Genomic DNA, 23,047 nt, shown 5'->3' on the forward strand with positions numbered 1-23,047 from the left:
TAGTGCAGTAGTGTCCAGACTTCTCTCGGCCTCCAATATGGCGGACAACCTTGCAGTTCTTTACGACCGTGCAAAGCTTTTACAAAGTAATGGATGTCACAACGACGCCCTAAAAGAATTAGATAAGGTCACTGAGCTTGCTTTACAATACAAGGAGCAATCAGAATCCTTAAAACGTTTGTTATCATGTGCATGGAATGACAAAGGACACTTGAAATATTTGCAAGTCAATTTTGATGATGCCATTTGTGACTACACTCGGGCCATAGAACTTGATAAAGACTTTGCAGTACCTTACTACAATAGAGGACAGATCCATTACAGAATGGGTATGTTAAGTTACTTAAAAAATTGCTCTTATAAAATGGAATGCAATAAAGTCGCTAGGTATTCTGCAGTTTAGCCTTTTTTCGACTTTTTTTGCTTGTTTACAAGCAAGAAAAGTAGAATAGCGTTTACCTGGGCTAAAATCTGAACCGGAAGGGATTGCATTCTTGTTAACTCTCAAGGGACTGTTTTAATTTCTCAAGGGAATACTTTCCGCTGTGGGTGATCAAAGCGCGTGACTTGTAAAGTGTCGCTCTATAGTTGTGCTTCAGCACTTCCGTTCTTGTAGAAAAAACGTGACTTGTCAAATTTACAAACATTATATAAGAATCAAAAACGTGAGTAGCCCAAATCTTACGTCACATAACCAATTAAGAATGTAAGGGGTTCAGCGCTCGGAGGCAGCGAAGTTTAAAACGATTAAGAACGCAATTTTTACTGGTACAAGTCTTTAGGCGCTAATATTAATTTAACCTAAAATCACATAGCGAAAACAAAGACCGCTTGGACATGTCCAAGCTATTTAAAACTACCACTACGTCAGACCCATGTCACGCGATCTCTCGCTTGTAGCTATAAATAATCATTCACCTATTTTCAGTTTGAATACTCTGCGCTCTGTTTGTGTGAAATATTTATTGTTGTGTTACTCAAGCGTTTGGCTCGGAGCAAGTACAAGTCGTACAATTTACCCGGAACGTGTTAAATATTGCAAAACAACGACTTATTTTCTGGATATCCCAATTTTTGTTTTGAGTTTACGGTATTTTGAGAATCGAAACGTAAGTTGCAAGCTCAGCAAGAATGTGTCAAAGCACGGGATACACGTCATCGCGCCAGGGGAATTACCAAAAGCTTGTCGGAAGACGCTAAACGGAGAAACACAAGGACGCGAATGAGAGGCGGCTGTATTCGCAGGCTAGGCGTGATTTGGCTTTCTTTTAAATGAACTGGTTTGGGTTATTTTATTGAACATTCGGAACAAAATAAATATTTGCATGCGTAAGCAGGCATTTTTCCGGCTAGGCTTTAAAAAGCAAAAGATGACGTGGTAAAGGAAATTCATGTCACGTTCACTCCGTGACTAACGCAAACACGACTTGTGTGTTTCTCAAGTGACTGCTTTTCTAAAGATTTTACTGTGCGGCGCCGTGCCTTTAATTTAGCCAAAGCACTGAAAGAGGTCAGGAGGTCAAACATTACCCGCACGAACACACTAAAACGTTGCTAATAGTTAACCAAAGGGAACTCATTTCGTGACAATTGATTATTTCTGCTGAGTTGCACAATTTAGAATTGCAACATCACCTAGCAAAGCGCACTATTACTAAAAATAGATTTCACCACAGTGAGTCGTGAGTCGGACAACAATTTTAGTTTTGGCAAAGGCTTTGTATGGAGGGTACGCATTCTTGACAAGAAAAAAAGGGCGAGAAAGGCACAATTTGAGGCCGAGATTCTCGAAAGGCTCGAAAAATGATAGATTTCAAACATTTTTGCTTTAGTAAGTGAAAAACAGATTGAAGGTATCCAAAAAATGGCCCAAAATTGAATTTATTAGTTGAAGATCCGGTAATGACACCTTGATTTCCAGTGCAAAATTATTCAGGCTGCCGAGAAATTTAAGCGGCGGATAGCGAATTACTATCGAATTATATAATTGCGAAGGATAGCACTTGTATGTTTGCTTCATTTAGACACCGGAAAGATCGTCGGTTGCAAGAAGTTCAGAATTCTTCCCGAATTTGACGGCACTGATCGCCGGCCATCCGATCTGTTTCGACACATGATAGATAGAGGGCGAAAAGATTATGCTATTCAAACGCCTTTCTAATGGAATTGACGGCGGGTTTGATTTAAATAAAGCTATTATTTATCCCCATTACTATTACAGACTGCAGCTACAGCTGCCGAGCTCGAACAGTGTATATTAAATAGTATTTGCCCCGACAATTGTGTAACGAAATTGACCTCTTTAAATATTCGAGTCAGGCAAGGGGACCGATCTGACGAGCGTTTCTTTGTGTAATTTTGTGGTGGCATAAATCTGAGGTTAGCTCTGTTGTGTTGCAAAATGTGCCACTAAGAACAGTGTAAACGCTTTGCATTTCTCATAAAAATAAATGTTTTCTTTCAGCAAATCGCGGCAGCAAATCAGGCCTTTATAATCCATTCAATAACTGAGAGTAAAACATTTTACACATTTATTGAATAATCGCTCTGTTTGACAAACCTTTTGTTTCAAACCACGGTTTGAGCTTTCTACGTTGCACAGGTAAGGCTTTCCGAAGTCCGAGCCAATCTGGCCATGGTTTTGTGAAACAATCGCTAAATATGCCTCCAAAGTGCCCGCCAACCATACATTGCTCTTACAGAGCGGTGTCCGAATTTTGACTCACACCGGGGGTCAAATTCTGTGACGTCATTAGTGCGCTTCGCTAATTGCAACATCATTAAATGTGTTAAGTGATATTTATAAGTGTTTTTGTAGCTTTCGAATAACAAAATGTTTTGTGAAACATTTGAGAAGAAAAATAAGCGATAGGAAAATAGAACGACGTTTCGATGACGCCATGTCATCATTATCAAGTTTTATTATAATAGGAGAGTGCGCATGACTCCACGTGGATAGGACGTTTCCTCCGAGCTCTCTGCCATTTTTGTTATTTTCCCGCAATTAATCGCAGATGTTGCAGCTTTTTTGATATTAATCTATTTATGAGTATACAAACAAGGTCTAGAACGCGAAAATTGGAAATGACGGCCGACTCTGTCAAACTGGACGACATTCTTGCAAAGATGGACGTGCTTATTACAGCGAAGACCGAAATGTTAAACAAGCTTGACAAGCTGGAGAAGGCGCAAAGCACAATTAACAAGGACGTGGAAGACTTGAAAAAAAGCTTTCAGGAAACAGACCTGCAAATCCAGGAGTCTAAGTCTAATTTACTGCTGAAAGCGGATAAGACGGAGGTTGAAGTTCTGAAGGAGAAGATTGACGACCTAGAAAACCGCTCCAAAAGAAACAACGTGGTCATCTGGGGCATTCAAGAAGGCAGTGAGAAAGATTATACCTCGATGGAAGAATTTATTGAGGTTGAACTCTTTCAAAACCACATGAATTTTGAAAGGAGAATTGAAGTGATGAGGGCGCACAGAACCAGCATTAAACGAAATCCTTCTGAGAACGACACGCCGAAGCCAAGACCGATACATGTGTACCTACTCAGGTACACCGACAAGGTATTTCTTCTCAAGCAAGCGGCAAGCAAGTTAAAGGATAACAAGTATAAAGAAGCAGGAATTTTCATATCGGATGATGTCTCGAAAACTGTACGCGACGAACGATCGAAGTTGAGGAAAGACTTTCTTCCAAACATCAAAGCAAAGCCTGGAGTACAGTTCGCATTTATACCTTGGAGTGTTCCCGCCAAAATCTTGTACAAGGAAGAAAGTGCAGGAAACTTAAAGTCATTCTATTTACCGAAAGTGTAGAAGACATTGTCAAGACATTACTCTATTACAAGACCGTGATGACAATTATTTATTCAAAATTTCTTTAACCTTTAGTTAACTTAGCTTAACTTAAACTATTCGACGAAATTGGCTAGAGATCTCGGCGAAAGTGTACCGGATACCTGGCAGGCAGAGCTGCGGTGAGTACGCTTTCGTTTTCATGTTTGTGTGTGTGTTTGTTGTACTGTTTTTGTTTCGTGTCTGCAAAAGTCCACATATTTTGCCAATTGCGAACTTATCAATTGCTCAGACATGCTAATTTTTTGAAAACTTCAACAATGACATCTCTCAGGGGAAAAACATTTCCTAGGCAAATGACAAATGGCAAATTCTAAGATCAAACCCGATAGTCTGAAACTGCTATCTCTTAATGTGAGGGGCCTCAGCAACTTTCGAAAACGTAGGGCTATTTTCACCTGGTGTAGAAAACAAAAAGCAGATCTTATCTTTCTTCAAGAAACGCATTCAACAGAAAATGATGAGTGTAAATGGAAAAAAGAATGGGGCTCTGAAATCATTTTCTCCCACGGGAGCTCGAACGCCAGAGGTGTTGCTGTATTAATTAAGAGCGGTCTGGACATTGTAATTCAACATGAGCTTCTAAAGTCCAATGGCAGGTCGATAGTACTTAAGGTGAGAATAAAAGACAAAAATTATTTATTAGTAAATCTTTATGGTCCAAATAAAGATGCAGAGGCAGTTCGATTTTATCAAAATCTGTCGGCAACATTGCGAGAAATGGATCCTGACAGTGATGACAATATCATCATAGGCGGAGATTTCAACTGTCCTTTAAATCCAACCTTAGACAAAAAGGGTGGAATACTAATTCCACGCCAACATGTGATCAATTCAATAGAAAACATTCAAAATGAATTTAGTCTTCATGATATATGGCGTATTAAAAATCCGAACACTTGTAGCTTCACATGGAGCAAAAGCCACCCTTTCATCTTTTGCAGACTTGACTACTGGTTAATTTCAGACAAGTTAAATGACTTAGTTACGCATGTTGATATTCAAGCTTCAATAAAAACTGACCACTCGTCCATAATATTAGAACTAGAAGATATTAAAGATAGTCAACGGGGACCAGGTTTCTGGAAACTAAACACTTCCCTGCTGGCCAGGCCTGATTATGTTGAGATGATAAGTAAAGAATTACCCAATTGGCTGGAAGATGCAAGAGATCTGTCAGACAAGCGAGCAAAATGGGACTGGCTTAAATTTAAAATCAAAACTAGCTCAATTATTTATTCAAAGCAGCTGTCAAAAGACCGACAGAGAAGGGAGGAAGAACTTAACGCCAGGCATCAAGACATGCTAAGAAAATTTCAGGAAAACCCTTGCGAAACAACTAGACTAGAAACTGAAAAACTTAAAAGTGAGTTAGAAGCATTATATGACGAAAAAGTAGAGGGAATTATCATTCGCTCCAGAGCAAGGTGGCACGAACATGGTGAGAAAAATACTAAATATTTTTTAAATTTAGAAAAGCGTAATAATATTAAGAAGCATATACGTAAACTGTTTGTCAGTGGGTCCATCTCAACTGATCCTTTCGAAATACTCAACGCTGAAAAATGCTTTTATAGAAAGCTCTATAGTAAACAAAAAGTTAATCTAAACGGTGATGAAGCTAATTTCTTCTTTCAAAATCCAAATTTAAAAAGACTCTCCGAGGAATTAAGCACAAATTGTGAGGGAGAAATAACTCTTCAGGAATGCGAAAATATATTAGGCTCTTTTCACACGGGTAAAACGCCCGGAAACGATGGAATTCCAATAGAATTTTATAAAGCATTCTGGCCTTTATTAGGCAAATTTATGGTTGATTCATTTAATGAAGCTTTTTACAAAAAGGAAATGTCTCACTCACAGAAACAAGCTGTTATAACACTTATTGAAAAGAAAGGAAAAGAAAGAAACTATCTTGAAAACTGGAGACCAATATCATTGACTAATGTAGACGCGAAAATTGCATCTAAAGTAATTGCAGCTAGAGTTATTAAAGTCCTACCGGAAATAATTCACTGTAATCAGACCGGTTATGTAAAGGGTAGGTTCATTGGCGAAGCAGCAAGATCAATTATAGATATTATGGACTATACAAAGAAGCAAAATATACCAGGTATATTACTTTTTATTGACTTCGAAAAGGCATTTGATAGCATCGATTGGGAATTCATGTTAAAGTGCTTAGACGTGTTTGGTTTTGGACCTAGTTTTAAAGGATGGGTAGAAACATTTTATAAAAATATATCTAGCTGTGTGATAAATAATGGGATGTGCACATCTTACTTCGATGTACAGAGAGGAGTCAGGCAGGGCGACCCATTATCACCATATCTCTTTATTATTGCAGCTGAAATTTTAGCTACTGCGATCCGAAGTAAAACAGAAATTCAAGGACTTAAAATAGGGCGAGAGGAATTTAAATTCGTACAATATGCTGACGACCTCACTGTGTTTGTGCCAAATCTTGATTGTGTACAACGTACCTTTCATTTGCTAGATCAATTTGAAACTTGTTCGGGTTTAAAGGTCAATTATACCAAAACTGAAGCTATGTGGATTGGCTCTTGTCGAAATAATACAGCGGCACCTTTGGGACTTAAATGGGTAAATACAGTGAAGGCACTTGGAATAGTTTTTACATATAACGAAACTGAACAATTGCAGAAAAACTTTTATGAAAAACTAAAAGATATTAAGTTGCACACGCGGTTATGGCGTTGCAGAGGTCTCTCACTGCTTGGAAAAGTTACAATAATTAAATCCTTTTTGCTTTCGAAGATGATATATGTATTCTCAGTTCTCCCAACTCCACAAGATTTCATCAAGCAGATTAACACTATTATATATAACTTCCTATGGAATGGGCCTGACAAAATAGCACGAGCAGCAACAATTAATGACATTAAATTTGGAGGGCTAAGGCTGATAGATGTAGAAACTTCAATTAAATCTTTAAGATTAGCCTGGCTTGGTAGAATATTTTCTGAGGGCTCTGCACCATGGAAAGCTTATATTAATCAAATGCTTGACAGTTACGGTGGCACTTTTCTATTGAGATGTAATTATGATGTTAACGATTACAACTTTCAATGCCCTTTCTATAGCGAATTTCTCCAATGGTGGGCTGACTTTAGAAATGATTCCTCTACCAGGCCTCTTATATCTGAACGTATAATCTGGAACAATAAGCTAATTAAAATAGATGGTAAGAGTATATATTTTGACAATTACGTTAAAGCTGGAATCATTCTAACCAACCAGATGCAATTTAATAAGGATAACGTGGAATCATATAATAGGGCAAAAAATGAAGGGTTGAGACACACAAATTTTTTAACGTGGTCAGGGATTCGATGTGCAATTCCCACCCACTTAAAAGCCTTAGATGGAAATGAAAGTGAAATAGATTCACTAACATTTCATTTTAATGAAAAGGTACTTGACCCAGTAACTTGTAAAAGTAAGCAATTCTATGAACTGCTACTCTCAAAAAGGGCAACGGTATCGAGGGGTTTTAATAAACTTAAAGAAGATTTTGGATTAGATGATACAACTGTGTCAAAGGCTTTTCTTAATTTAAAGTCTATTTTATCGGAAACCTTTGTTAGAAGTTTTCAATTTAAACTGTTAAATGATATTACATTCACTAATACGCGGTTAGCAAAAATCGGTTATGTTCCAAATGATACTTGTACATTTTGTAAAAATGAGTCAGAAACAGTATATCATTTATTCTACCACTGCTCTTTGACACATCTCTTTTGGGAACACTTTAAAAATTTCTGGTTTGTATTAACAGGCCAACAGGAGGAACTTACGCTAAAAGACGTGTTCATTGGGAAAATAGAAAAAAGTGATTTGTTGAATTATTTTTTAATTCTAGCAAAATTGCATATCTGGTTGAGTCGGAAACATTCAAAAATCCCAAATATTGATGTATTTAAAGGACTAGTTGATCTAAAATATAGAACTGAGAAGTATATAGCAGCAAAAAATAATATGCAGAGCAAATTTCAGACTAGATGGCATTTATATGTAAGTAATAATAGCTAAATCATAAGTTCTTACGAGTAAGATAATGGTAAATAGATAAGATAGTACATAGGTATATTGTAACGGTGTCATTGGTTTATATATGCACCGCAAATTTGTATATAAGTCTGTAAAATTGTAAAATTTCTGTTTGCAAAACAATGGCAATAAATATGTGGAAAAAAAAAAAAAAGTTTTATTATAATACGGAGTTCAGGCTTATATAGTGATCTAGGGTGTGATAATATACAGTCGAACCCCTATTAAGCGGCCACCCATTAAGCGGCCAACCCCTATTAAGCGGCCAGTGACTAAAGACCTGAAAATATTGTCAGTGAAATACTGTAAATATAACCCCTTTAAAGCGGCCACCCCTATTAAGCGGCCGCGGCCACCTTTCTGCCGCCCCGATGAGCGTTCTTCTATTGTTTTTACCTCTATTTAGCGGCCAATAAGAATGTTATATACGATATTTAAATTAATTTCCAACAATCTCAGACCGTGACGGCCGATAAAATCATTCAAACACAGGTTTATTGTCGTCTTCCTGTGATTCCGTTATTCCTTTTCACCTTATTTTGTATTGAAATAATGTTACCTTTTAAAAAGACCTTATGCTAATTTCTGACAAACGCCTATTAAGTGGCCAACCTCTATTAAGCGGCCAGTTGCTATTTCCCCGAGGGTGGCCGCTTAATAGGGGTTCAACTGTATTAGCATATTAAGATTTTAAATAAACAGTTTAGCACGCACAGAATCTGATTGCGTGTTAAGTTTCGGCTTTATGTTTCTAATAAAGAGCATTTCGTAAATTAAACAGTCCAACTTCGTGCGGCATTTCTTTAAAACAGAAAACTGGTCTTGTACATTGTAGACTTGCAGCTGGTGGTCTTCTTTTAAGTGTCGGTTTTGTAGCCTGTTGTGAAATTACTTCCGGTGGAAGCAGTAAACGTTAAATGTTTCTTCCGTTCAGAAGTTAATGCATCGCCATTAGAAAAATAAACAGCAACTGTTTTGCTGGAAATGTAGTCGTTAGAAATGGGATGTGTAGCCGTAAGGTAAAGAATAACGAGGAGAAGCGGCTTTTGGTAATATCCAAACGAAAATATAACTCTCAATGTGGGGTTAAGATTGCGTGACGAGACAAAAGGTAACTCTGTCGTGCGTAACCTAACCTGCGATCAGGCGTTATTTTTCTGCATTAAGCCAAGTAGAAATCTTTCTAACTCGAAAGGAAACAACTATTTCGATTAAACATGTTAAAGGCAAACGTCAGTTTACCTTTTTTAACCAAGCCAAAGTATATGAGTCGCAAAGCACCCAGCCGTCGCGACTGACAAGTACAGCATTTACTCCGCGAAAATAAAAAAATGCTTGAACTGAAAGACGATTGAATTCTTCCATGATAAGTTCGAACAACAATGCCCAGGATAAACCTTCTACTCATACTAACTTCATGCAAAAAAAGTCGATATCTCGAAGAGATCTTTGATTATTTTACCCCAAACAATACTTGACCAAGGGGGAGGGGGAGGGGGTACTCCCATAAGTTTTGGATAGGGGTGTGAAAAAGTTTCTTATACCCTGACCCTATTTAGATAAAGAAAGCGAAAATTGATATCCTTGTTAAAGGGAGGAGAAGCGTTCCGTCAGTGTCGAACCAAATAATGGCTAACGGCTCACGGCAAAACACCAATCTTTATAAAATCGCTTTACTTATACTTGAACAGATAGTTCAGTTTTAAGATACCTTTTTTCTCGTTTAACTGGGTGTTTATCAAGCTGATAGAAATAGGCCCCCTTACTAAGGATCACACTGGGAACACAATGCCAAAAGGAGCAAAAATGATACGCTATTTAAGAACAGAGAACCTCAAAAACCATACCCTATCCCGCAGCACATACCTATATAGCCCATATATGGCAGTACCCCGCAGGACTTCACTCCTCCCCTACCCACAGTTTTGGCAACATTGATAATTATCAAGGTCAGCACACCCGCAACAAGTCCATTGAAAAGTTTTCATGAGGGGACTAGTTCAATCACCTTGTGTACTAACCTTAAAAAACGTTTGGAGACATGTGCCAGGTTTAAAAGGTACAAGGTGTGATAAAGCATTTATTGGACATTCCAGTAACTCAGGAAGGAATGGAGGTAGAAAACATTATGACCCTCCCTTCTCCCCTCCCTGACCTAACCTTGCTTTACCAGTTTTGGTGGTTCATAAAGGCGACACCCCTCGTCAATAAACTTATTAATTTATTCTTATTATCTTTGAACCACAGGTAGATATAAGGAGGCAGTTGAAGACCTTAGACAAGCCCTTAGGATTGATCCAAGCTTCGAGGATGCACAACATAACCTAAGGCAAGCCTTACAAGACTGGAATCTTAATGACAAGCAGAGAATAATTTCTAAAGATCTATAATTAAATAGCATAATTTCAGTGCTGAAGCTAGATAAGCAAGTCTACCTGATTGTTATACAGCATTATTTACATTTCTGAGACCCCTTTGGCTAGTCTTATTCATCAAGTTCCAGTTTAACAAAAGCATCTTATCTGATGTACACAAGAATGAGATGGGCAATGGAGGGTTCTGAACACTGCATTACTGTGAAAAATTGGCAAATGCGGCATTACTGAAAAAAACTTGAAAATACTGCAATGTCTTAGTAAGCCTGTATAGCTGGCAGTTTTGCCACAGGGTTGTCTGAAAGTTTTGAAGTAGGCAGCTTTATTGTTAAGGTAGGTGGCTTATTTTGCCATCTTTTACTAAGAATCAGAGAAAATTCCAGCAGAGTAATCAGCCAAAACACAAAATAGATGGTGATTAATTTGCCAGCTGTCAGCTTCTTTTAAAAGCCCTGTTTGCTAGGTAGAACTGCTTGCATTTAATAAACTGTCTCATTTACTTTAACTCATGTGACAGAATAACGATATTTAAGGTCGCGCGGGACCCTTGCTCATTAATAAATTCATTAGCCAAATTTCTTGACGGAGTGCTATCTTGTATAGCTTTGATTCACTACATTTTGAACATCGATTCCTCTAAAATTTAACAAGGATATTCGGGGATGATGGAATTACATCATGATTGTCCTTTTACTGAGTTTTTTTTTTCTTTTGAGTTTTATTCGCTTTAAAACAGCATAGAATTGTAATTGCTTGAAAATTAATTTTATTAAAGCATACAAACTTAATTAACCTTTGTTGCTCTGTTGTGAGTTTATTGGGGGGAGGGGTGCATGGCAAGGCATGACGCACAATGTGACAACATTTCTACAATGATCATCCTGGAGCACAATGTGTGGTTCATGCTCATGTTCATACTCTCCCCACAGAGGGGATTGGAAATTCCTGGGGGTGAGAGAGGACTCAAGGCTGAAAACTATAAGGAAATGTCTGAACCTTATTGGAATTTCCAGAGGGGTGGGGGGTCTTAGGAAAAATCCTAAAATTCACCAATTAACTTACCATATGCTGTTGGTAGCCAGCATGGCCTGGCTTCCTAGAGGCTGGCAACTCATGACTTGAGCTATTATAAGAGGACAAAGGAGTTTCAGATCAGCACATCATTTGTTCCCAGGGTCCTCTCCTTCCCATCCCCTGGAGTGGCAGAGAGAGGGTGACGGAATGGACAGGAACCTGGGAATGATGTTGCACAACATAAACATAAACTCCTGGCTGTTGTCGAGAAATGACCGATTTGGCAAATGAAACACGGAAGTGAAGATTTCTTGACTACAACCTATAACCTTATATTCAGCGATCTGGGGTACGGTGGGGCAGGCTGGTTGGGTTCAAAAGATTTTTGGGATATCTTTGGCAGCTTATAATCAGATAACGCTTTTATAACAAGGATCAAACAAAATGCAAAATGATATTTTGGATGCTACGAAAAGATTGGATCATGAGTTCTAAAATGACTGTACAATGGTGATGACCGTTGTATGGTTAATCTCCTGTACCATTGGAATGCCAAGAACAGGTCTTATTACACATAGTACAGTGCCGTAGCAAGGGGAGGGGCCGGGGGGCCCGTGCCCCCCCAGTTTTTTTCCCAAAAAGTAAAAAACAGACCTGTATAAAATGTAGGCTCGATTTCCAGCCGTTTTTCGGGAAAATGAGCCCGCGCAACAAAGACCGGACTCGAGGAGGCGGCGGAAATCGAGCCTATATAAAATGTTGAAAATAAAATTTTATCTCCCGATAGGTTTGAAACAATAACATTTGTACTTCTTTTCATTTTCAATGTACGTAGGAAGATGCACAACAATATTAAACAGCCAAAAACTAAAACAAACCAGAAATCGTGACAACAATGTGTAAAAAATGTCTCAAAATGTCACAAAAATGTCAAAATGTCTCAAAAATATCTCAAATTTGCGATATGCGTAAATCACAAATAGCTCTTGGAGAACGCTGGAAATAGCATTTCCAAGCCTCTAGATTTCAAAATTTTCGGGGGAGCATGCCCCCAAACCCCCCTAGCGGCTCGCGCCTACGGCGCTCGTGTGCCCCCCCACTTATTTTACCCTTGCTGTCACCCTTGCTACGGTCCTTGCTACGGCACTGTAGTAAACCTATAATTTTATGTGACATCAATGACTTGCAACACTCCCCACCTTGAGACCGGTAAGCGGTTACCAAGCTGTCACATGTTCGTTTCACCTTCATTGGGAGTTTTGAGATGTGGAGGTAGGAAGGAATCATTTGGACGTCGATTTTCAGGATGGTAAATGTCACGAAGGGTGTTCTAGTCGAATGGTAGGTTCCTTTGACATTTTTTGAGAACAAGAACGTCGGAGAGTTCGAGTTTTTTCCATTACACAGTGACTAAAATACTTGCATTATCGGACATTTTGATTTTCTTTTGCATTGCCGGGTCACTGCTGCCTGGCTATGAATGCTAGTAGCTATTAAAGTCAGTACAGATCATTCTATTTTTGCAATATAAAGAAAATTAAAGCTTAATTTTCCATGCGTTAGAAGAAATTCTACTTACAATGGTTATGATGTGTCCCACTGTCGGACACTTTTGACTTAATTTTTTTTCTCATGTTGTTTCATTCTTTTATATACTGGTCTATACTGCCTGCATAAAGCTTACGCTTATACATTAAATCAATATTTAAGGGAAAGTTCATTTAATATGACAAGGAGGGGATGAAGATATTGAGGGGGGGCTCTGAAAAAATTGTTGGGCTAGGAAGGGGGCTCCGAAAATTTGTATACTTCAAAACCAACACATGACATCATCATACAGATCGGATGGTTTTCAACTCAACAGATTAATGACCTGTACAACTCAGCTATATCACATGGTTTACAGATATAACAAAATATTAATGTAGTCTCAGTAATTATTACTCTTGTTCATCCCAAAAATGCTTTAGAAAATTTTAAAAATTAGAAATGCCCAACCTTTGGCCATCCCAATAAAATGTTTCGTTTCCCATCGCCCGACCGACCCATTTTTTTTCGAAAAGTAAAAAAAAAAAAATTCCAGATTTACTAGTCAGAGAAGCAAGTACTTTAATTTACAAGCACACGATCTTGTTTTATAATAATAAACATCCATACTAAGTTATTTAAAGACTTTTAGACATTTGATAAGCCCGATAAAGAACGAAAAGACCACGTTTTCGAATTGACTTTGTAATCAAGCTATCTTACTTAGCAGCCCGACCTAATCTGAAGCCCAGAACCCTTCAAGTGCTCATTCTTTTTTTTTTTTTTTTTGCCCGACCGACCGACCCACCATCACAAGAGACGGGGCGATGGGAAACGAAACATTTTATCGGGATGGCCTTTTTATAATAAAACCACATTGTTTCAACAAGATTTCAAAATCTGCTAACGGGAACTATAAAAACGATTACTCTGTAACAAAAAATTTTACTGTTTGTTTCTTACTGGATGTCAGATTGATTGCAAAAACTTACTACTTTGCAGCTTTAATAAATCTATCAATCAAGTATTGGTAGTTCTCAGTTCTCAGTGACCCTCTGCGACAATAAATCAATAAATACTCAAGAACTCAACAGGGATCTCATCACAACTGGATCTCAAGTCTGTCATAGTAGAAACCATTGAAGACAATAATGGTAAATGTATTTGAGACAGTCTAGCGATCTTTTATCAGGGGAGCAAAGGAATTGAAGGGGGGGGGGCTCTGAAATTTTTTCTACTACCAAAGGGGGGGCTCCTAAAAAATTGAATCGCTAGCAAGGGGGGCTGCTAAAATTTCAAGCTTCGAGTTTCAATATTTTCATCCCCCCCCTCTTGTTATATTAAATGAACTTTCCCTAAGTTGAATTTATGGAATATCTGTCATTCAGAACCTAAATAATGACATTATAAATTATATATGAAATATATCACTGGAAATTGCCAGTGAAACTGGTACACAGCCCCTATGCTTCAGCCTGTTTACATGACCCCAGGTTGGTGGACTTAGCACCCAGGGTATAAACGTGGGTACTGGAAACCCTTTTTTTATTCTTGACCACCCTGCAAGCAGAACCCTTTCTTTTCCGCTGATATACTTGACAAGAAAGGGCTCTGCATGAATTGCATCAAATCTTTAAATGTTCATGTGCAAAGCTTGCACATTAGCTTGCATGAAGAAATGCAAGGACAACGAGTATTGCCTGGATCATATTTAGATCCCAGCCTGCCAAATTGGAGTTGCCACCAAATTACCGTAAGAGACAACAGTGTTGTTGCAGGCATATCGCAATAAGTATGGAACACTTGCCTGTGCCCCGATTTATGCAGAGGCTCTTATTCTTCCCAAATATTAGCCACAGCGAAGGTCCAGGGAGGTGGATTTCCTTAAAAAAATGCTTGGGACGCTTGTTGTCTCGCTAAGTGGTGAAATAATTATGTGGAATGTGGTTTCATTGGGGGGTGTTTAGGACAAAATGTCAGTATTTTTAGTCATCAAGGACAAAAATAAATAAAAAATGCAGTCATACTGTGTTGGTGATCTGGACCAACAATGCATTTGGGAGGAAGACTAAGGAAACCCTTGGAGGCTTTTACAAAGTAGTCTCCCTTTTAGATGGAAGTCCCCTACCCATTCTCTTGAGATGGAGACCAATTCAAGCGATCATTTGTAAACTTATGTTATGTTCTTTTTCTATTTAGTGATCCTGCAGTGAAGCAGTTTCTTCTTCACCTTGACGAGAAAATAATTTTGGGTAAAAAGTTTGTGATAGAGGATCTGGATGAGACACACCTTTTTGTGTCTGCAGAAATTGTTCCAATTCTGCAGGAGAAAGTATGGGAAATTATGGATAATAATTCCTTCAACGTCGCACAAACCAACTGAAAATTAACAGATCTGCATGGAACTGTAATCAACCACAACAGCTTCTATGTGAATGGGTTGATGTGTGGCAGAGGTTTAAACCGATGTTCTAACAGCCTGTTATGGAAGGCTGTAGCATTGGACTAATATTGAAAATGGATGGTCATTCAATTGCCAGTATTGGATCAACATTGTTCCTCATTGTATAAACCAAAGATCTGATATGGTGAACATGAAGGATAGACAAGAGAGCATTTGCTGCTGTCAAGAATTAACTTCTAATAATTATAGACATGCAACATGGCAAATCAAGCTTACCATACAATGATTCCAAACTAGCTTTTGAGAGAATGAGTATTGTGTTTTTTGCTTGGATCCCATCGCCTTGGTTATTGCAAAATGATAATAAAATAGTAGGCAACATTTTTACCTCAACTACAACGTCATGTTTTCTCTATTTAACCTAAGAATAGCTGAATGACCTGTGATTGGGTTTATTGAATGCCTGACTGCAGGTAAACCTGAGAAAGAAAACAGCTTTTTTTTTTTTTGGGGGGGGGGGGAGGGGGTGGTGACTAACTCTGACATAATAACAGAGTTTATTAAAAACTAGCAATGGTATATTGTAATTCCTGAGTTTTGATTGGTTAACAGGCAATGGTATATGAGCTCATAAACTATTGACCACAAATATGTAGCTGATACGTGTCAAATGTTGTCATTCTTTGGGCATTTTTAATTAATGAAACAATAATATTATTCCACTCACGCTTGTTGGATATGGGATCATTATAGCCAACTCGGCACTACACGCCTCATTGGCTTTTTACGATCTCCTAACCAGCGCTTGCTCATGTAAATTATTATTGTTAAATATACACTCACCACAGAAAATATATGAAACTTAATTGGCCGTAAATTGTGTGGTGGATTAAGGAAGAAATTTTTTGCCTCCCTCTCCCCCTCCCCCAATCATTAAACTGCTTCCCTCCCCCATTTCGAGTACATCTGGATGCTCCTTAGCCTGAATTTCAGACATCCCTCTGTGGTCGCCTACTTCCCAGAAGGGACATCAAAACACATCTGGCTCTAATGCCGTCCGGTGACGTCACTATCCGAAAACCGGGTAGTGATTTTGATTGGTTGATTTAAAAATTATTTGCATAATTATGTGAAATTATGACTGAATTTTGCCGCACGAGGATTGTAATTTGAAAATGTTTGGAAAGAGTTCAAAAGAGTTCACCTTCCTAGAAATGAATTTATTAGTCATTTACCTTGAGTTTATTACTTTATTAGTTTAACTACGGATGAAGATCGGTAGGTTTTTAGCTTCGACATGCAGTGTTTTTTGGCTTCGACATGCAGTGTTTTGCCAAATTTATACGTATTCTTGTTTTGTCAACAAAGCCGCTCGACGCTTATGTCCTGCAGCCTCAATGAGCCAGTGATTTCTGAACTCAGTGCCCACGATCAAGTAGGATATTTTTGTATTGAATTCCGTTTCTTGATGCCTCTGTAACCATCTAAATTGATTCATTTAAGTACTCACGAGTGTGTTGTATTTGTCCGCTGCGTAACATAAATTTTGATCGCTAGATAAAGCAAATCAGTTCAGATTAAATCGGTTCCGTAAAAGAATATACGGCCTGCAGTCGATTAAAATCTCATTCATTTGTCTGAATTTTAAATAGTTTACTATTAGAACAATTTTATACCCTGTGTTCCTTTATTGAAGCGATTTTTCATTCACAATTTCATGGCCTTGACAGAAACTTTTCCGCATTAATTAAAACCAAAGTGTAGTGACGGCATTAGAGCCAGATGTGTTCAGACGTCCCTTCTGGGAAGTAGGCAACCACAGAGGGATGTCTGGAATTCAGGCTAGATGCTCCTCAGATTTCCTTGATTAACTGTCATAGGAACTGGAACTCCCCCCCTCGCCATTTTCCCATTTGAAGCCTTTGGTCACGAATGCTCACAGAAATTATGCAGGATTGGGATATTTACACTTAAACTGTACACCCCTTTTTCAGAATATTTGTGAAAGCTTATTTTTTCAAGTTGACAAAAAATTGTCAATGATCCATAACACAAATTTTTAGCTTTTTCAGAAAGAACAGTTTGTAGATCCCAGATCCCTGCTAATACTCACGTTTTATTGCGTAATGACTATACGCACGCGCAGAAGCCGTTTCTGCACGAGGTTGCGTAGTAATTTTTGGTGCTCTTCCTGTAAATTTTCTTTCCTTCTTTAAATCTTTGTCAAAAATGGACTACGGAAATAAAGGAGGTGATTACTCAGCACAAGATCCAAGTATGGGATACTCTGGTAAGTTAATGAATCAGATTTGATGGTACGTGATGAAACATGGACACAATCGCCGAAGTTCGTGAGGATGTATGCGTGCACGTGTTCTGATGTGACAGATAAATTTTTGCACTATAGACTTTCTGTTTAGCGGTTAGTTTTAGAGTTAAGAATAAGACGTGAATAAGTTAGGAAGTGGTGAAATATTCTGCATGGGTTGTCACCCGAAGATGGGTAAAGTTAAGATCATTTGCCGAGTTTGTCGACGGCCATTTGCTGTCGTCCGTTTTTAGTCACGACGAAAAAGTGAACGCTTAGGCTTATGTTGTAAACTATAAGCTTATGATTTTTATATTTCAAAACTTAAATACCCAAGACCATCTGTTGAAAACTGTTAAGATCGACAGTGGTGGATGTTAAAATTCAGTTAATCTTGTCGTGACATTTTGGTACATGTAGTCACGGACAAAATATGGACAACGATTTACTGACCAGTTAGGAAGGCCACATTGCATCATGCACATGAGAAATAGCACTGAAAAACCCCCAGCATATTCACATGGTATGGGATGATGACACTCTCTGTGCTATCATCAATTGTGTCAACTCATGTGAATTTGACTGTTGCATGCAACACAACCTTGTTGTTTAGGGGGGAGGGGGGTAGTACCAGTTGATGGCAAATTCTGGTCCAAACAACCAGACTGTCCTTTCTAGTGCTTTCCCTTTTCTTTGACTGGATAATAAAATTCAGCTTCAAATAATGAAGTGTTACCCAAAAAGGCACTTATACCCCCCTGACTGACGTTACAAGAAGTGTAGATTGTTTGAAAAGATTTTCAAATAACCTCATATGTACTTACTGCATACAAATTCTTCCATTCAATTGTTCACACAAACTACACTGAATTGCAGTAGAATCCCGATTTCTTGAACCTCCAGGGGAAACAAAAATTGCTTCAAGAAATCGGTAGGTTCGAGAAATCAGAGTTAAAATTTCAGAGAAGTACTATCCAGGGGAAATGAAAATTGGTTCAAGAAATCAAGAGTTTTGAGAATGTGGAATGCTAGCCTTGTGTTTTTGGTTAGGAAAAATGAGAGATACATCGTTCAGGCATTGTACAGATTCAATATTCATCTGTCAATCAGTCGTGATTGAGTTTTCAACAAAAATGATTGCATGGTAGAATCATGATTAATCTCTTTTACTAGTAAATCTCTCCAACAATGTGTATTTCTTTTTTTAAATTTCAGTTAACAGAGGTGCTTCACTGTCACCATATCTGAATATTGATCCAACATATTTGAATCAGGTAAAAAGTCATATTTATTTTATTACCGGTATATTTTGTTTAAAATCAGATTTAGTTTAAAATTTGCCAAGAGCCTTGAAAACAATTTTGACTCTTGATGTCTTATCCATGTAGAGACTGCCCCGAGGGCTCATTATTCATTGGGGTTAGAATAAAAATGATCATTATTTTTTAGTTAATTAATTTTCTTTTCTCTGCACTTTCAGGGAGGAGCAGAGTTTGTTTTCCCTACAGACAGTAAAAAGAAGAGAAGCTGGGGTGAACAAATGTTTTCTGGGATTGGAACTTCATATATGTGCGGTATGTTAAAGCTGCTCAAATTTATTTTTTCTGTTTGCTGTCATTTTTTACGTTACAGCTGCAAATGTCTGAAGGTTTTGTTTTAACGATCTAAGCTGTCAGAAATAGTAAGTTTTTCCTCTCTTTTCAAAGGTTTGGCTGCTGGAGGAACATGGGGTCTGTATGAAGGTCTACGGAATCCAGATGGAAAAACTCTAAAGCTCAGAGTAAACAGGTCTTGCCTGAAGTTCATTTATATTTTGCCAAAATTATCATTTAAAAGACTTTAAATTTGTAATCACAGGAAGCAACAAAAGTTGATACTGACCATACTTAGCTTACAAAGTTTTATTAGTAAAAAAAATTTATAATGGCAAGTAGTAAAGCATGTGGAATAATGTTGTTTTGACTTTTTCATTTACAGTGTGTTGAATGGCTGTACAAGAAGGGGTCCCTCATTTGGAAACAGTTTAGGAGTTCTAGGTAAGGAAAAAAATTAACTTGATATAGACACTAAATGGTCAGCTGAATGTCTGTATTGTGGAGTTGTCTGTACCACAACAGTGAATATATGTACTCAGTGAAGAGGTGTTTGTAAGGAGAGATACAAATGTACAAGCAGGGCTTTCAATAAAAATTGAAGTCACACTGATAAAATATCAAATCTGCAGTTGTTACCTGGAAAATAGGTGTATAAATGGGAACTGGCAAACCATGGTACATAATTCTACAGAAACTCCTGTGGATACCTCAAGTTTAGTCACCATGGGAGGGCTAAGGGACTCCTATATCAAAAGGAGGTGGGTGCTTGTCCAAAATTTGAATTAAACTACTAAAGGAGACTAATCTGGGTGGGGCTCAAGCTTCTCCCTCTAAGAGACCATTTGCAAGCCTGATTGGTCTGGACTGCTACACAGTATGACAGCTTTTTCTGCAACTGTAACCTTGACTGCTAAAAATATTGGTGTTCTGGCAACTTAAGCGAGACCTAAATCCTTAAAGTCTATAATAATAACATTTATTTTATTTTTTATGTATATAACTATTGACAGACAATGAACATCGATCGTCATCCCTTTCATATGGGAGTCCCCCTCCAGCAGTTACCCATCCTGTTCTCCAAAAGTCAGCACTTGCTTGAATGCAGTCCAGTGATTGTTCATTACTTTTTTGTCAACAGCACTGATGTACTGCAGTCTGGATACATTAATTGGCAAGTTACGAGGGGGAGAAGAGGATGAATTTAACTCAGTTGGAGCAGCTACTCTAACAGGCATGATATTTAAATCAACAGCTGGTTTACGGCCCATCGCCATTGCAGGAGCTTTGGGCGGTGGTCTTGCGACAGCATATCACTTTGGAGAAAAGCTAATTAATAGCAGAGGACACTCAATTTCGACACCCAACTGGGCGTGAATTCTGTTAAACTTGCTTTGCTGTTGCGGACACATACAATCTTCAGGACTGCATGCCCAGTAAAATTTTCAAGAGGATAGAAGACTTTGTTTTATGTATGTTTGCTTGTTAAATTGCAATTGGTGGGCATCTGTTCCGAGGAAGTTTAAGGTTGGAATTTGATGGACGACAAGAACTAGAACATTACCATGCCAGTGGAGAACTGGAAATGTCTGCAGAAATACAAAACGAACAGTGTATGTGCACTTGATGTGCCTAAACACAACCAAACTGTTGAAGAGGAGACCTTGAATGTTGTACAGAAAGAAGAATGATCCTGGGTTTTAAAATGTAATATTAAAGAAAACAATAAATTTTAAATTAAAAATTTAGTTAACAGTGTTTTTGAAATACAAAAACAAGTAAAAACAAATGTTATTATGTCCAGACGTTTCGGCAACCTCGTGACACCATTATCAAGGGTTTGATTGAATTCAAGTCCTATAACTAAGGTAGCTACACAACTTAGTCACGTTCAACTACAGTCTAATTGCTTGATGTGTAGCATCTCGTTGACAAGACAATCAATTTTGATAATGGCGTCGTGAGGTTGTCAGGATGTTACATCGTTTGTTTTTACTTGTTTTTGTATTTAAAAAATTAGTTTCCCACAAAACAGCCCAAGTCTAGCATAAATCAACTGTGCAAATATGGTTTAGAACTTGGAAAATACATCAGCATGGTAACCAGGCAAGTTTTCACCAACTTGTCTCTGAATTTCAATTTCCCTCAACACAAGTTGCATGAGTTTCTTTCGATCTTCCACGGAAACTCTGTTTGCAGGGTGGATAAGAAATTACCCAGTGTAACACACTCTGAAATAAACATTCTCACACATTGAATGTCATTTGTCTTCCACTCTAGAATGCAACAGCACTTTATTGACATTTTATGCATTGCATTGGGCGTGTTTTCTAAGCAAGGTTGTGCAGCCAAATTTTTAGCCAAGTAGTAGGAAACATTGCCTGGTATATTAACATAGTTGATATGCCTTGCCTGGAATATTACTCGCCTCCCTAACCTTTACCCAAACATGTTGCTAGGGGTTAACATTTCCAACTAATTTATCACTTATTTAGACATCTTGCATTGCTGTTAAGACCGGAAATAATGTTACAGTTGCAAAACCCCTTCCAAATATAACACCAAACATTTCTTTCGAAATAAGCCCTGAAATTAGCCACCTCCCCCTCACTGCTACCCGATAAGATCCCTTCCCCGATCAGGCTAGTGCCACATGATAAACTTGCCCTCTCCCTCATGCCAATGTAAAGGGTGTGTGTCAGGGTGTGAGAGAAAAGGGCCTCTTCAGGGGCGGATCCAGGATTTTTCTAAAGGGGGGTGGCTGTTGACAAATATTTTTGTTTACTGTCCCTTTTTTAAAGGGGGGGGGTATCAGGCTTTAAGGCAGGATTTTTAAAGTGGGAGTCCAAATTATTTTGTGCTAAATTATTATGTGCCGCAGACTCCATGCCCCTACGGGGGTCGGGGGTATGCTACCCCAGAAAATTTTGAAAAAGTGAAAGCCTCTTAGATGTGATTTCCGTGATTTTCTGAGCAGCTTTAAACATCTTTCAATTAAGCTATTAAACTGCTGTTTTTCCTTGATAATTTGACAAAACTATCCTTTCCTCAACTTACCTTGTTTAACATTGAATTATATTTAGGACAGCCTGAAACTCTAGTTCTTAAGAACAGTTATTGAAATTTGAAGTTGAACTTACGAACTTACACGAAAGAACAGATATGCGTTGTTTTGTTCACCCACGAGCGCGGAAATTTTTAGCTCCTGGCAAAGTGGCCTGGGGATGACTTGGTGAGTCAATGCTTTGCTTATGAAATCGCTTCGTTCAATTTTGATTCATGCAATGAAAACAGTAAGAAAAGTGGCTAAAAGGGTGCAATTGCTAAAAATATTAACATTTTTTTCGCCTTACCCGGCCCGGTGTCATTGTCCTTATTTTCTATTTTTTGTGTTCATTTTCATTTTTCTTGTGGATGAAGGGGGGTGGCTAGCCACCCAATCCACCCCCCCCCCCCTGGATCCACCCCTGCTCTTTTTGGATGAGATCTTGGGAAGTTTCGCTTTTCAATATCTTATTTTTGTGTGAGGAAAAATAGAGATTATTTTGCACTCTACTTGCTGCACTGCCTTCAATGCAAATACATTTTATTTTTTTAATTCCAAACTTTAAAAAAATAAACTCGGTACTGACTGCCATGTAATTCTTCAAATTAACAATCAGACAATGCCAAGTTTTCTATGAACCAATAGTCAACTAGGGGCAGTGGAAATTTAGGCTGGAAAGAGTGAGACAAAATAGGTCACTAAGGATAGCATGTGGTAAAAATTATCCTCTACTTCCATTGTGGAATAAACAATGAAAGTGAATAATTATTTTTAATTTTCATATTTACATACAGTCGAACCTCTCAGTAGGGACACCTCTAATATGATCACCTCTCTATTACAGACAAT

At 38.1% G+C, this 23,047-nt stretch overlaps 3 protein-coding genes across 3 annotated transcripts; all 3 read left to right on the forward strand.

Annotated features, from left to right (window-relative positions):
* The first annotated feature begins 37 nt into the window (after nt 1-37).
* LOC144665486 (uncharacterized) lies at nt 38-10,808 on the forward strand. Its single transcript, XM_078526718.1, has 2 exons — nt 38-329; nt 10,180-10,808. The coding sequence occupies exons 1-2, from the start codon at nt 38-40 to the stop codon at nt 10,320-10,322; spliced, it is 435 nt and encodes a 144-aa protein (XP_078382844.1). The 3' UTR covers nt 10,323-10,808.
* Nucleotides 10,809-12,562: 1,754 nt separating this feature from the next.
* LOC144665489 (general transcription factor IIH subunit 5-like) lies at nt 12,563-15,645 on the forward strand. Its single transcript, XM_078526721.1, has 2 exons — nt 12,563-12,662; nt 15,048-15,645. The coding sequence occupies exons 1-2, from the start codon at nt 12,628-12,630 to the stop codon at nt 15,229-15,231; spliced, it is 219 nt and encodes a 72-aa protein (XP_078382847.1). The 5' UTR covers nt 12,563-12,627; the 3' UTR covers nt 15,232-15,645.
* Nucleotides 15,646-17,390: 1,745 nt separating this feature from the next.
* LOC144665482 (uncharacterized) lies at nt 17,391-21,410 on the forward strand. Its single transcript, XM_078526713.1, has 6 exons — nt 17,391-17,542; nt 18,776-18,834; nt 19,041-19,134; nt 19,267-19,348; nt 19,538-19,596; nt 20,294-21,410. Exons 1-6 carry the CDS (start codon nt 17,482-17,484, stop codon nt 20,527-20,529), a joined length of 591 nt encoding a protein of 196 aa, XP_078382839.1. The 5' UTR covers nt 17,391-17,481; the 3' UTR covers nt 20,530-21,410.
* Nucleotides 21,411-23,047: the final 1,637 nt, after the last annotated feature.

The sequence above is a fragment of the Oculina patagonica genome, chromosome 9, assembly GCF_052425735.1.
Source record: "Oculina patagonica isolate OP01 chromosome 9, crgOcupat, whole genome shotgun sequence".
Classification (NCBI taxonomy): Eukaryota; Metazoa; Cnidaria; class Anthozoa; order Scleractinia; family Oculinidae; genus Oculina; species Oculina patagonica.

Bases quoted from the DNA above. Each gene is read 5' to 3' on its own strand.
- LOC144665489 (XM_078526721.1), top strand. From the start codon at position 12,628: ATGGTAAATGTCACGAAGGGTGTTCTAGTCGAATG. The intron at 12,663-15,047 runs GTAGGTTCCTTT...TTTTCTATTTAG, and splicing joins AAGGGTGTTCTAGTCGAATG to TGATCCTGCAGTGAAGCAGT.
- LOC144665482 (XM_078526713.1), top strand. From the start codon at position 17,482: ATGGACTACGGAAATAAAGGAGGTGATTACTCAGCACAAGATCCAAGT. The intron at 17,543-18,775 runs GTAAGTTAATGA...TTTAAATTTCAG, and splicing joins TCCAAGTATGGGATACTCTG to TTAACAGAGGTGCTTCACTG. The intron at 19,135-19,266 runs GTATGTTAAAGC...CTCTTTTCAAAG, and splicing joins TGGAACTTCATATATGTGCG to GTTTGGCTGCTGGAGGAACA.
- LOC144665486 (XM_078526718.1), top strand. From the start codon at position 38: ATGGCGGACAACCTTGCAGTTCTTTACGACCGTGCAAAGCTTTTACAA. The intron at 330-10,179 runs GTATGTTAAGTT...TTTGAACCACAG, and splicing joins ACAGATCCATTACAGAATGG to GTAGATATAAGGAGGCAGTT.